Raw genomic sequence first — 15,409 nt, 5'->3', positions numbered from 1 at the left:
TTCTGCAGCTAGCAGATAATAACAGAAACCAGCTGAGCCCGTATCACCAGATATATCACATTACCACACAGGAATGCAGCTCAACATGATCCATTTGATCACAGCGCCTGTTGGCCAGATAGCCAGTGGCAAGAAAGGAGAAGCACCTCATATAAACACCAGTCACCCAACAAATAACACCTCCTACAATAATAATGAACTGAACAACTTCAGAGGCACTAGACAATAATAAACCCAGTGATCATTAGATGATTGGTAAAGTGAAAAGGGTGTTGGGTACATTTTTATTTAATATTAATTGTAATTTTTTCAGCTTTATTTTACCAGGTAGGCCAGTTGAGAACAAGTTCTCATTTACAACTGCGACCTGGACAAGATAAAGCAAAGCAGTGTGACACAAACAACAACACAGAGTTACACATAAGCAAATGTACAGTCAATAACACAAAGAGGCGAGAAAAAAATTAAAAATCTATGTACAGTGTGTGCAAATGTAGAAGAGTAGGGAGATAGTCAATAAATTGGACATAGAGGCGAAATTATTACAATTCAGCAATTAAAACTGGAGTACAAATGATGATGTGTACGTTGAGATACTGGGGTGCAAAAGAGCAAGAAGTAATATGGGGATGAGGTAGTTGGGTGTGCTATTTACAGATGGGCTGTGTACAGGTACAGTGATAGGTAAGCTGCTCTGACATCTGATGCTTAAAGTTAGAGAGGGAGATATAAGACTCCAGCTTCAGTGATTTTTGCAATTCGTTCCAGTCATTGGCAGCAGAGAACTGGAAGGAAAGGCGGCCAAAGGAAGTTTTGGCTTTGGGCGATGACCAGTGAAATATACCTGCTGGAGCGCGTGCTACGGGTGGGTGTTGCTATGGTGACCAGTGAGCTGAGATAAGGCGGGGCTTTACCTAGCAGAGACTTATAGATGACCTGGAGCCAGTGGGTTTGGCGATGGATATGTACAGTCGTGGCCAAAAGTTTTGAGAATGACACAAAAATATATTTTCACAAAGTCTGCTGCCTCAGTGTCTTTTAGATGTTTTTGTCAGATGTTACTATGGAATACTGAAGTATAATTACAAGCATTTCAGAAGTGTCAAAGGCTTTTAGAGTCAATATTTGCTGTGTTGACCCTTCTTTTTCAAGACCTCTGCAATCCGCCCTGGCATGCTGTCAATTAACTTCAGGGCCACATCCTGACTGATGGCAGCCCATTCTTGCATAATCAATGCTTGGAGTTTGTCAGAATTTGTGAGTTTTTGTTTGTCCACCTGCCTCTTGAGGATTGACCACTAGGTCTCAATGGGATTAAGGTCTGGGGAGTTTCCTGGCCATAGACCCAAAATATCAATGTTTTGTTCCCCGAGCAACTTAGTTATCACTTTTGCCTTGTGGCAAGGTGCTCCATCATGCTGGAAAAGGCATTGTTCGTCACCAAACTGTTCCTGGATGGTTTGGAGAAGTTGCTCTCGGAGGATGTGTTGGTACCATTCTTTATTCATGGCTGTGCTCTTTGACAAAATTGTGAGTCAGCCCACTCCCTTGGCTGAGAAGCAACCCCACACATGAATTCCCTACATTCCCCACAGGTGTCAGACACCTAGTTCAGTAACAACATTCCCCACAGGTGTCAGACACCTAATACAGTAACAACATTCCCCACAGGTGTCAGACACCTAGTAGAGCAGTAACAACATTCCCCACAGGTGTCAGACACCTAGTTCAGTAACAACATTCCCCACAGGTGTCAGACACCTAGTTCAGTAACAACATTCCCCACAGGTGTCAGACACCTAGTTCAGTAACAACATTCCCCACAGGTGTCAGACACCTAGTTCAGTAACAACATTCCTCACAGGTGTCAGACACCTAGTTCAGTAACAACATTCCCCACAGGTGTCAGACACCTAGTGAAGCGGTAACACTGAACTTAAAACTTTTACGAATTAAACACGCCGAAAACAAACAAGACTTGTGCAAAAGAGTTGCACACACCGTCAAAACTGCTTCGCCAACCAAGAGCTCCCACACAGAGATGGAAGAGCTATATTTACTTCCTCCTTCCTGTCAGCTGGTGCGCTTCCTCCTTCCTGTCAGCTGGTGCGCTCTTAAAGTGGCACTTACGATCTTGTCTCATCACTGCAGCTCTCCAACGGGCTCGGGAGAGGCGAAGGTCGGGTCATGCGTCCTGCGAAATAGGACCCACCAAACCGCGCTCCTTAACGCTTATCCCCGGAAGCCAGCCGCACCAATGTGTCGGAGGAAACACCGTTCAACCGACAACCGAAGTCAGACTGCAGGGGTCCGGCCCGCCACAAGGAGTCGCTAGAGCCCGGGTCTGTAACCCGGGTCTGTAACCCGGGTCTGTAGTGACAACTCAAGCACTGCGATACAGTGCCTTAGACCGATGTATTGTACTTTATACGGTATTCTCTCTACATAACTGTACCTTAAAGTCTTTGGCTGTCTCTCTCTCTCTCTCTCTCTCTCTCTCTCTCTCTCTGTCTCTCTCTCTCTCTCTCCATAACTGTACCGTAATGCCTTTTGCTGTCTGTCTTCCTCTCTCTTTCTCTCGCTCTCTCCATAACTGTACTGTAAGGTCTTTGGCTGTCTCTCTCTCACCAGGGTGTTGGATCATAACCCTTTGAAAAGTATCTCCCAAGACACCTTCACCGGCCTCACCTCCCTCATGTTCCTGTGAGTAGCACATACACACACAGTCCTTCTCTCTTTCTCTGTCGCTCTGTGTGTGTGTGTGTGTGTGTGTGTGTGTGTGTGTGTGTGTGTGTGTGTGTGTGTGTGTGTGTGTGTGTGTGTGTGTGTGTGTGTGTGTGTGTGTGTGTGTGTGTCATCCTTTTTTTCTCCAAATGGCTTGTTTCATTCCTCTATTGCATTAGTAGTTAATCCTCTACGGTACATCCCCCCCCCATCTCAGAGAAAGAGAGGGAGATGGAGAGACAGACAGAGAAAGAGAGAGCGACTGAGAGACAAGCGAGACAGAGAGGTGGGGGGAGATACTGAGAGGTGAGGAGAGATACTGAGAGATGAGAGAGACAGAGAGGTGGGGTGAGATACTGAGAGGTGGGGAGAGACACTGACATAGGAGAGATACTGAGAGGTGGGGAGAGAGACTGAGATAGAGAGGTGGGGAGAGATACTGAGATAGGAGAGAGACAGAGGTGAGGAGAGACTGAGAGGTGGGGAGAGATACTGAGACAGGAGAGAGACTGAGAGGTGGGGAGAGACTGAGAGGTGGGGAGAGATACTGAGATAGGAGAGAGACTGAGAGGTGGGGAGAGATACTGAGACAGGAGAGAGACTGAGAGGTGGGGAGAGACTCAGAGGTGGGGAGAGATACTGAGACAGGAGAGAGACAGAGGTGGGGAGAGATTCTGAGAGGTGGGGAGAGATACTGAGACAGGAGAGAGACAGGTGGGGAGAGATTCTGAGAGGTGGGGAGAGATACTGAGACAGGAGAGAGACTGAGAGGTGGGGAGAGAGACTGAGAGATATTGAGATAGGAGAGATATTGAGTTGTGAGGAGGGATACTGAGATAGGAGGGATAAAAACAGAAAGAGAAAATAAAAAAAGCTAAAGAAAAAAGAGATGTTCTACAGATGGTCATACTATCTACTGATGATCAACTGACTATCTACTGATGATCAACTGACTATCTACTGATAATCAACTGACTATCTACTGATGATCAACTGACTATCTACTGATGATCAACTGATTATCTACTGATAATCAACTGATTATCTACTGATGATCAACTGATTATCTACTGATAATTAACTGATTATCTACTGATAATCAACTGACTATCTGCTGATAATCTACTGATTATCTACTGATAATCAACTGACTATCTACTGATGATCAACTGATTATCTACTGATAATCAACTGATTATCTACTGATAATCAACTGACTATCTGCTGATAATCAACTGACTATCTGCTGATAATCAACTGACTATCTGCTGATAATCAACTGACTATCTGCTGATAATCAACTGACTATCTGCTGATAATCAACTATCTACTGATGATCAACTGCTTGCTAAGGTTACGGTTCGGGTTAGATTTGGAATAAGGGTTAAGTTTAGAGTTACGATAAGGGTTAAGGTTAGGGCTAGGGTTAGGGTTAGCAGACAGTTGTAATGTTACTGATCTGTAGATAGTATGTAGAGCATCTACAGATGGACTATCCAAATAAAGTGTTATCACAATAACCATTATCTATTAGCTGTCAGTCCATTTTGAGAAGCAGAAGGAATCAGCGCTTATGTTACGTCCATACACAAGCCACGTGCAGTAGCGTAACGAATTGGGCGGAGAAAGTCCCCCATCCCTGACCGGGTCTCAAACTTGCGTCGTAATGACCAAAGGCAGCCGTAGTAACTACTGCTTCTAAAAAGTTAGCGCCCTTGGAGTTTTTTTCTGTTTTATGAATGGCTGAATTGTTGCTAGTTTCGAGTTGGTGAACTACCCTTTCAAATTGACGTTCGTGTAGTCAAATCGTTTTGTGACATACTCAGCCAGGTCACCTGTGATACAAGTCAGTATTCGACGTCCACCCATGTCTGAGGCGGTCGGAAGAGGATGTGGAAACCGGCCACTAGGGGTAACAGTAAGCTCTGTTACCTTCAAGTAGGTTTCAGTTTTTCTAGTGTGTTGTGGACAGGGATGGAGGATCGGCTTAAGCATCTGCTTCTGTTGCCAAAGGTTGCATGTTTGAATCCCTAAAATTAACCTTAAACACTTCAAAATTTGTAGTTTGGATCAACTTTGACATTTGAGAAACATGGAGGAACGTCTAATTCTGACATGAGACTGTGAGAGCTTGTTGGACACCTGGTACTGTACACCGATTAACAGTTTGACAAGTTGAACTTCATTACATAATCTCTATATGTGACGCTCGTCAAAAGGAGTAGACCAAGGTGCAGCGTGTTGAGTGCTCATGATAAATATTTATTATTAACTCAGAACACTATACAAAAACACGAACGTCACGTTCTGCAGGCTTCACTGAGCAATACAAAAACTAGATCCCACAAACCCAGGTGAAAAAAAACAACCTACTTAAGTATGATCTCCAATTAGAGACAACGAGGACCAGCTGCCTCTAATTGGAGATCATCCCAAACAAACCCAACATAGAAATAGAAAACTAGAACCTGAACATAGAAATACAAAACATAGAAAAACACCCCCTGTCACGCCCTGACCTACTCTACCATAGAAAATAACAGCTTACCATGGTCAGGACGTGACACTGTAGTCTTGCCAAGGCAGCACCACTCTTAGAAAAAAAAGGTCCTGTCTAGAACCTAAAAGTGTTCTTCAACTGTAGGAGAACCTTTTGAAGAATCCTATTTTCAATAATGGAAAATGTACCCAATAGTCATACTTGAGTAAAAGTAAAGATACCTTAGCTCGCTGTGGCCGACGTGAGTAAGACATTTAATCGTGTCACCCAGTAAAATACTACTTGAGTAAAAGTCTAAAAGTATTTGGTTTTAAATATTCTTAAGTATCAAAAGTCAATGTAATTGCTAAAATATACTTGAGTGTCAAAAGAAAAAGTTGAAATCATTTCACGTTCCTTATATTGAGCAAACCAGATGGCATGATTTTTTTTTTTTTAAATGTATTTTATTTACGAATAGCCAGAGGCACACTGCAACACCCAGACACCATTTACAAATGAAATGTGTGTTTAGTGAGTCATCCAGATCAGAGGCAGTAGGGATGACCAGGGCGGTTCTCTTAATAAGTGTGTGAATTACACCATTTTCCTGTCCTGCTAAGCATTCAAAATATAACGAGTACTTTTGGCTGTCAGGGAAAACATATGGAGTAAAAAGTACAATATTTTCTTTAGGAATGTAGTAAAGTAAAAGTTATCAAAAATATAAATAGTAAAGTACAGATACCCCAAAAATATTACTTTACACCACTGTCTTTTGGGTTCCATGTAGGACCCTTTCCACAGAGGGTTCCACATGAAACCTAAAAAGGGTTCTCTCTCTCCCTGGAACCAAAAAGGATTCTCCAATGGGGACAGCCAAAGAACCCTTTTGGAAGCCTTTTTTCTCAGTGTGTAGGAGTGTGTCTTTGTGCTCTTCTTTTCTCTCCAAATATGGCTCCCAGCTGTGGGTCTTCCTGAAGGAGGTCCCAGAGTTGTGTGTGTGTGAGTCCGTGTGTGTGTGTCCCTCCATCTGTGGGCATGTGTGTGTCCGTCCATCCATGTGTGTCTGTGTGTGTATATTCTCTAAACAACAGTGTGTTCTCTCTCTCTCCCCAGTTCCATGGTGAATACATCTCTCGTGCAGCTCCCCCAGCCCAGCCTCTGTCACCACACACCCAACCTCAGCTGGGTGTGAGTATATATATCTACTTATCTTCCCATCTGAGTATACATCTATCTATCTATCTATCTATCTATCTATCTATCTATCTATCTATCTATCTATCTATCTATCTATCTATCTATCTATCTATCTATCTATCTATCTAGTTGGCGCCGATAGACATAGACGAGTTTCAGAAGAAAGTTCTTTGTTTCTGGCCATTTTGAGCCTGTAATCTAACCCACAAATGCTGATTCTCCAGATACTCAACTAGTCTAAAGAAGGCCAGTTTTATTGCTTCTTTAATCAGAACAACAGTTTGCAGCTGTGCTAACATAATTGCAAAAGGGTTTTCTAATGATCAATTTGCCTTTTAAAATGATTCACTTGGATTGGCTAACACAACGTGCCATTGGAACACAGGAGTGATGGTTGCTGATAATGGGCCTCTGTACGCCTATGTAGATATTCCATTTTAAAGAATCTGCCGTTTCCAGCTACAATAGTCATTTACAACCTTAACAATGTCTACACTGTATTTCTGATCATTTTGGTGTCATTTTCATGGACAAAAATGTGCTTTTCTATAAAAAAAAAATACATTTCTTGAGGGGCCTTCCGGGTGGCGCAGTGGTCTAAGGCACTGCGTCGCAGTGCTACCAGAGATTTCTGGGTTTGAGCCCAGGTTCTGTCGCAGCCGGCCGCGACCGGGAGGCCCATGGGGCGACGCAGAATTGGCCCAGCGTCGTCCGGGTTAGGGGAGGGTTTGGCCTGCAAGGATATCCTTGTCTCATCGTGCAATAGTGACTCCTGTGGCGGGCTGGATGCAGTGCACGCTGACCAGGTCGCCAGGTGTACGGTGTTTCCTCCGACACATTGGTGCGGCTGGCTTCCGGGTTGGATATGCATTGTGTCAAGAAGCAGTGCGGCTAGGTTGGGTTATGTTTCGGAGGACGCACATTGACCTTCGCTTCTCCCGAGTCCGTACGGGAGTTGCAGCGATGAGACAAGACTGTAACTACTACCAATTGGAAACCACGAAATTGGGGAGAGAAAAGAGGTGAAAAATACAAAAAAAGCGTAAAAGAAAAGAAAAGAAAAAAGGACATTTCTAAGTGACCCCAAACTTTTGAAAGTTTGTTTGTATGTTTCATGATTAACTACTGTAATTGTGGTACAGGAACTCAAGTCCTTTTGTTCACCCTTCCTAGAAGACCTCACAATAAAATGCAGACCGCATTACATCCCTAGAGGATTCTCTTTGGTAATTGTCACAGCCGTGTATATTCCCCCTCAAGCCGATACCACAACAGCTCTCAAGGAACGACACTGGACTTTGTGAAAACTGGGAACCACATATCCTGAGGCCGCATTTATTGTAGCTGGGGATTTTAACAAAGCAACTTTGAGGAAAACACAACCGAAGTTCTATCAACACATCACTTCCAGTACTTGCACTTTAAAAAACTCTAGACTACTCTCGCTTTCGGGATGCTACAAAGCCCTCCCCTGCCCTACTTAAGTATGATCTCCAATAACAAACACAAAGTGGAGTTGCAATTCAATGGCACGAGACGTGTAAATGGCAGGGATTCTAGACAATCTCGGATTATAAATGGAAAACCTGCAATGTCGCGGACACCAACATTTTGCTCCTGGACAAGCTAAACACCTTCTTTGCCTGCTTTGAGGGAAACACAGTGCCGCGGGCCACCACTGCTCCCGTGGACTACCACCGCTCCCGTGGACTGTGAGCTATCCGTGGCCAACGTGAGTAAAACATCGCAAGGCTGACGGCCCAGACGGCATCCCTAGCCGTGTCCTCAGAGCAGCTGGCTGGTGTGTTTATGGATATATTCAATCTCTCCCTACCCCAGTCTGATGTCTTCACTTGCTTAAAGATGCCCACCATTGTTCCTGTACCTAAGAAAGTGAAGGTAACTGAATGAAGTGACTATCGCCCCGTAGCACTCTATCATGAAGCGCTTTGAGAGGCTAGTTAAGAATTATATCACCTTCACCTACCCGACACCCTAGACCCACTACAATTTGCATACTGCCTCAATAGATTCACGGATGACGCATTCACCATCACACTGCACACTGCCCTAACCCATCTGGACAAGAGGAATACCTATGTAAGAATGCTGTTCATTAACTACAGCTCAGCTCTGAATTTCATAGTGCTCTCCATGTTCATCATTAAGCTTGGGGCCCTGGGTCTGAACCCCGGCCTGTGCAACTGGGTCCTGGACTTCCTGACGGGCCCCCCCATGTGGTGAAGGTAGGAAACAACACCTCCACTATGCTGGATCCCACAAGGGTGCGTACTCAGCCCCCTCCTGTACTCCCTGTTCACCCATGACTGCGTGGCCATGCATGTCTCCAACTCAATCATCAAGTTTGTAGACGACACAACAATGGTAGGTGACAGCCTACAGGAAGGAGGTGAGGGCCCTGGCAGATTGGTGCCAGGAAAATAACCTCTATTTCATTGTCAACAAAATGAAGGAGCTGATTGTGGACTTCAGGAGACAGCAGAGGGAGCAACCCTCTTTCCACGTCGACGGGCCGCAGTGGAGAAGGTGAAAAAAGCTTGAAATCTGAAATGGTCCACCCACACAAACGGTGTGGTGAAGAAGGTGTAACAGCACCTCTTCAACCTACAGGAAGGAGGTTGGTGCCAGGAGGCTGAAGAAATTTGTTTTTTTACCCATAAGACCCTCACAGACTTTTTACAGATCCACCATTGAGAGCGTCGTATCACAGCCTGGTACGGCAACTGCACCGTTTCCCTTTTCTTGTGGCAACAGGTCTCAAATATGGCTGCTGTGATGTCACACTGTGGTATTTCACCCAATAGATATGGGAGTTTATCAAAATTAGATTTTTTTTTCAAATTCTTTGTGGATCTGTGTAATCTGAGGGAAATATGTGTCTCTAATATGGTCATATATTTGGCAGGAGGTTAGGAAGTGCAGCTCAGTTTCCACCTCATTTTTGTGGGCAGTGTGCACATAGCCTGTCTTCTCTTGAGAGCCAAGTCTGCCTACGGTGGCCTTTCTCAATAGCAAGGCTATGCTCAGTGAGTCTGTATATAGTCAAAGCTTTCCTTAAGTTTGGGTCAGTCACAGTGGTCACGTATTCTGCCACTGTGAACTCTCTGTTTAGGGACAAATAGCATCCTAGTTTGCTCTGTTTTTTTGTTAATTCTTTCCAATGTGTCAAGTAATTATCTTTTTGTATTCTCATGATTTGGTTGGGTCTAATTGTGTTGCTGTCCTGGGGCTCTGGGGGGTCTGTTTGTGTTTGTGAACAGAGCCCCGGGACCAGATTGCTTAGTTGACTCTTCTCCAGGTTCATCTCTCTGTAGGTGATTGCTTTGTTATGAAAGGTTTGGAAATCGCTTCCCTTTAGGTGGTTGTAGAATTTAACGGCTCTTTTCTGGATTTTGATAATTAGCGGGTATCGGCCAAATTCTGCTCTGCATGCATTATTTGGTGTTCTACTTTGTACACAGAGGACATTTTTGCAGAATTCTGCATGCAGAGTCGCAATTTGGAGTTTGTCCCATTTTGTGAACTCTTGGTTGGTGAGCGGACCCCAGACCTCACAAACATAAAGGGCAATGGGTTCTATAACCGATTCAAGTATTTTTAGCCAGATCCTAATTGGTATGTCGAATTTTATGTTCCTTTTGCCTTGTCTCTCAGATCACAGCTTTGTGGAAGTTATCTGTCTATCTATCAATTCAATTCAAGGGGCTTTATTGCCATGGAAAACATGTGTTTACATCGCCAAAGCAAGTGAGGTAGATAACATACAAAAGTGAAATAAACAATAAAAATTAACAGTAAACATTTACAGAAGTTTCAAAAGAATAAAGTCATTACAAATGTCATATTATGTATATATACAGTGTTTTAACGATGTACAAATGGTTAAAGTACAAAGAGGAAAAAAAATAAGCATAAATATGGGTTGTATTTACAATGGTGTTTGTTCTTCACTGGTTGCCCTTTTCTCGTGGCAACAGGTCACACATCTTGCTGCTGTGATGGAACACTGTGGTATTTCACCCAGTAGATATGGGAGTTTATCAAAATTATCAAAATCAAAATTTGGCCAAATAGCCCTAAACAGGGCTATCTCTCATCCTATCTCTGTCTGTCTGTCTGTCTGTCTGTCTGTCTGTCTGTCTGTCTGTCTGTCTGTCTGTCTGTCTGTCTGTCTGTCTGTCTGTCTGTCTGTCTGTCTGTCTGTCTGTCTGTCTGTCTGTCTGTCTGTCTGTCTGTCTGTCTTCTGTCTGTCTCTCTCTCTGTCTCTCTGTCTCTCTGTCTCTCTGTCTCTCTGTCTCTCTGTCTCTCTGTCTCTCTGTCTCTCCATCCTATCCCTAGTGAGTATGTATCATAATAATTTGATTGTCAGCACTAATCCATCCCATTATTAGAAAAAACAAAGACAGAAAGACAGACTTTAAGAGGTTATTATCTTCTGCAGAAAAATTATTGTTATTATCACTCGCACGCACGCACGCACGCACGCCCGCACACACACACACACACACACACACACACACACACACACACACACACACACACACACACACACACACACACACACACACACACACACACACACACACAGCTATATATCCCTCCAGTTTGAAGGGATTAGATTAGTATCCTGCTGCAGACAAAGATAAGGAGAATGTTAGCCAGCGGTCAGCCTGACCGTGTGTGATGTAAAAGTGTACACTAATGTTCTCTCTCTCTCTCTCTCTCTCTCCCTCTCTCTCTCTCTCTCTCTCTCTCTCTCTCTTCCTTCCTTCTCTCTGTCTCTCTCTCTCTCTCTCTCTCTCTCTCTCTCTTCCTTCTCTCTCTCTCTCTCTCGCTCCCTCTCTCTCTCTCTCTCTCTCTCTCTCTCTCTCTCTCTCTCTCTCTCTCTCTCTCTCTCTCTCTCTCTCTCTCTCTCCCTCTCTCTCTCTCTCTCTCCCTCTCTCTTTCTTCTCTCCCTCTCTCTCCCTCTCTCTCTCTCTCTCTCCCTCTCTCTTTCTTCTCTCCCTCTCTCTTCCTTCTCTCTCTCTCTCTCTCTCTCTTTCCTTCTCTCTCTCTCTCTCTCTCTCTCTCTCTCTCTCTCTCTCTCTCTCTCTCTCTCTCCCTCCCTTTCCTTTTCTCTCTCTCTCTCTCTCTCTCTCTCTCTCTCTCTATCTCTCCAGGGATTTTGAGGGGAACCAGGTCTTAACCATCAACTACTCCACTCTGATGACCTGCAGCCAGCTCACTGTACTGTAAGTACTGATGTGTGTCCGTGTCCGTGTCTGTGTGTACTCAGGGGCATCATGAACCCATTACTTTAGAAAAGGGGGGGGGGGGGGTGGCACGAAATACATGATGATGGATTTTAATACATTCCCTCCCCCCCTGCATTCTAGAGCTATAATCATTATAACTTCTTCTGTATGAAAAATACATCTAGTATTCTGGCTAAGCATACCTCTTACCCTGTCAATCACACATATCAATCTACTGCAGTAACACGTTATAACACTGCCTCCTAGTAGGAGGGGAGGGGGGGGTGTAGGAATCAGAAGTAGGAGAGCAGATAAGTTCCAGTGGCACACAACGTTTAATCCGGCGGTCCCGAAGGCACAATACAAACACAATGGGGAAAAACACGCACAAACGTAGTCGCCACTCACAGGGAATAAACTAGCGAAAACGGAGGAGAAACTTCGACTCCACAAACAAAGTCTCGTAAGCACACGGTAAAACATTTACCGAAAATATAAACGAAACTCCGTGGTGTAGGCACCCCTAACATGCAAATACACAACAAATAATCCCGCACAAAGCCTAGCCTGCAACGGGGTGTATATATTGGTATTTTTAAATCACTGATGAATGATCTTGAGACTGATTCCCTGACATGTCAATGTTTTTAATTTGCTGTTTTTGATTTTGTTATATTCTCTGTTAATTCTATGGTTTTTACTAGATTACTTGTAGTTTTTCATGTTGTTTGTCTGTAATTTTTGTAATGACTTGTCGCTGCCTATCTTGGCCAGGACGCTCTTGAAAAATAGATTTTAAATCTCAATGAGCCCTTCCTGGTTAAATAAAGGTTAAATAAATAAATAAAATAAAAATATAAACCCACCGAAATCAACTAAACTGAACACAGGTATGAAAAAAACAGACAGAGACAAACGAAAAAGGGAAAATGGGGATCGGTGGCAGCTAGTAGGACGACGACCGCCGAGCGCCGCCCGAACAGGGAGAGGAGTCACCTTCGGTGGAAGTCATGACACACGTCCAGGTTATTACCTCCAACACATTACATGGTTATTACCTCCAACGTTACAACACATTACGTGGTTATTACCTCCAACGTTACAGCACATTACATGGTTATTACCTACAACACATTACATGGTTATTAACTCCAACGTTACGACACATTACATGGTTATTACCTCCAACACATTACATGGTTATTACCTCCAACACATTATATGGTTATTAACTCCAACGTTACAACACATTACATGGTTATTACCTCCAACACATTACATGGTTATTACCTCCAACACATTACATGGTTATTACCTCCAACACATTACATGGTTATTACCTCCAACACATTACATGGTTATTACCTCCAACACATTACATGGTTATTACCTCCAACACATTACATGGTTATTACCTCCAACACATTACATGGTTATTACCTCCAACACATTACATGGTTATTACCTCCAACACATTACATGGTTATTACCTCCAACACATTACATGGTTATTACCTCCAACGCTACAACACATTACATGGTTATTACCTCCAACGTTACAACACATTACATGGTTATTACCTCCAACACATTACATGGTTATTACCTCCAACACCTTACATGGTTATTACCTCCAACGTTACAACACATTACATGGTTATTACCTCCAACGTTACAACACATTACATGGTTATTACCTCCAACACATTACATGGTTATTACCTCCAACGTTACAACACATTACGTGGTTATTACCTCCAACACATTACATGGTTATTACCTCCAACACATTACATGGTTATTACCTCCAACGTTACAACACATTACATGGTTATTACCTCCAACGTTACAACACATTACATGGTTATTACCTCCAACACATTACATGGTTATTACCTCCAACGTTACAACACATTACATGGTTATTACCTCCAACACATTACATGGTTATTACCTCCAATGTTACGACACATTACATGGTTATTACCTCCAACACATTACATGGTTATTACCTCCAACGTTACAACACATTACATGGTTATTACCTCCAACACATTACATGGTTATTACCTCCAACACATTACATGGTTATTACCTCCAACACATTACATGGTTATTAACTCCAACGTTACAGCACATTACATGGTTATTACCTCCAACACATTACATGGTTATTACCTCCAACACATTACATGGTTATTACCTCCAACGTTACAACACATTACATGGTTATTACCTCCAACACATTACATGGTTATTACCTCCAACGTTACAACACATTACATGGTTATTACCTCCAACACATTACATGGTTATTACCTCCAACGTTACGACACATTACATGGTTATTACCTCCAACGTTACAACACATTACATGGTTATTACCTCCAACACATTACATGGTTATTACCTCCAACACATTACATGGTTATTACCTCCAACATTACGACACATTACATGGTTATTTCCTCCAACACATTACATGGTTATTACCTCCAGCACATTACATGGTTATTACCTCCAACACATTACATGGTTATTACCTCCAACGTTACAACACATTACATGGTTATTACCTCCAACGTTACGACACATTACATGGTTATTACCTCCAACGCTACAACACATTACATGGTTATTACCTCCAACACATTACATGGTTATTACCTCCAACACATTACATGGTTATTACCTCCAACACATTACATGGTTATTACCTCCAACGTTACAACACATTACATGGTCATTACCTCCAACGTTACAACACATTACATGGTTATTACCTCCAACGTTACGACACATTACATGGTTATTACCTCCAACGTTACAACACATTACATGGTTATTACCTCCAACACATTACATGGTTATTACCTCCAACACATTACATGGTTATTACCTCCAACACATTACATGGTTATTACCTCCAACGTTACAACACATTACATGGTTATTACCTCCAACGTTACAACACATTACATGGTTATTACCTCCAACACATTACATGGTTATTACCTCCAACGTTACAACACATTACATGGTTATTACCTCCAACGCTACAGCACATTACATGGTTATTACCTCCAACGTTACAACACATTACATGGTTATTACCTACAACACATTATATGGTTATTAACTCCAACACATTACATGGTTATTACCTCCAACGTTACGACACATTACATGGTTATTACCTCCAACGTTACGACACATTACATGGTTATTACCTCCAACACATTACATGGTTATTAACTCCAACGCTACAACACATTACATGGTTATTACCTCCAACGTTACAGCACATTACATGGGATCAGACCACACATTATAAATACAGGCACATATCATGGAATCATAATTAATAATACTCAAAATATCATGATATTATCATTAATAAGGTGCCAGATTACATTTTAACCAAGTATTTTTCAAAGTATTTTTCTTCCTCTTGATCTGTCTGTTATTTTCCTGGCTAATGGTTCTTTTTTTTATAATAAAAATAAATATGCTTCTCTGCATCTCTGCAAAAAATTCGGGGTCAAAGATTGAAAGGAATGTGTGTCTTTATTCAGTACATTTAGTTATTAGTTATTGCTTACTTTTCTTAAGTCCACCAACCTTATTAACAGCAGGCTAAGATAGTTAGCTAGTCTACCTGATAGCTAGTTAAATAGATTTGAGGTTGGTAGATTGGGGATCTTCCTGGTTAGCGAAAGCTAACTTCATAAAATTGCTAGGTCAATCA

General features: G+C 42.6%; 1 protein-coding gene across 1 annotated transcript in view; it reads left to right on the top strand.

The window, feature by feature from the left end:
* Positions 1-11,662, top strand: part of LOC115155050 (relaxin receptor 2) — a 71,199-nt gene extending 59,537 nt beyond the window's left edge. Inside the window, exons 8-10 of the mRNA XM_029701844.1 lie at positions 2,632-2,703; positions 6,323-6,397; positions 11,587-11,662. Of these exons, the coding sequence (XP_029557704.1) occupies positions 2,632-2,703; positions 6,323-6,397; positions 11,587-11,662 (223 nt within the window). The remainder of the gene's footprint in view (positions 1-2,631; positions 2,704-6,322; positions 6,398-11,586) is intronic.
* The last annotated feature ends 3,747 nt before the right edge of the window (positions 11,663-15,409 follow it).

Source organism: Salmo trutta, chromosome 19, assembly GCF_901001165.1.
Source record: "Salmo trutta chromosome 19, fSalTru1.1, whole genome shotgun sequence".
Lineage (NCBI taxonomy): Eukaryota > Metazoa > Chordata > Actinopteri > Salmoniformes > Salmonidae > Salmo > Salmo trutta.
This window is presented reverse-complemented; position numbering and strand designations above follow the sequence as displayed.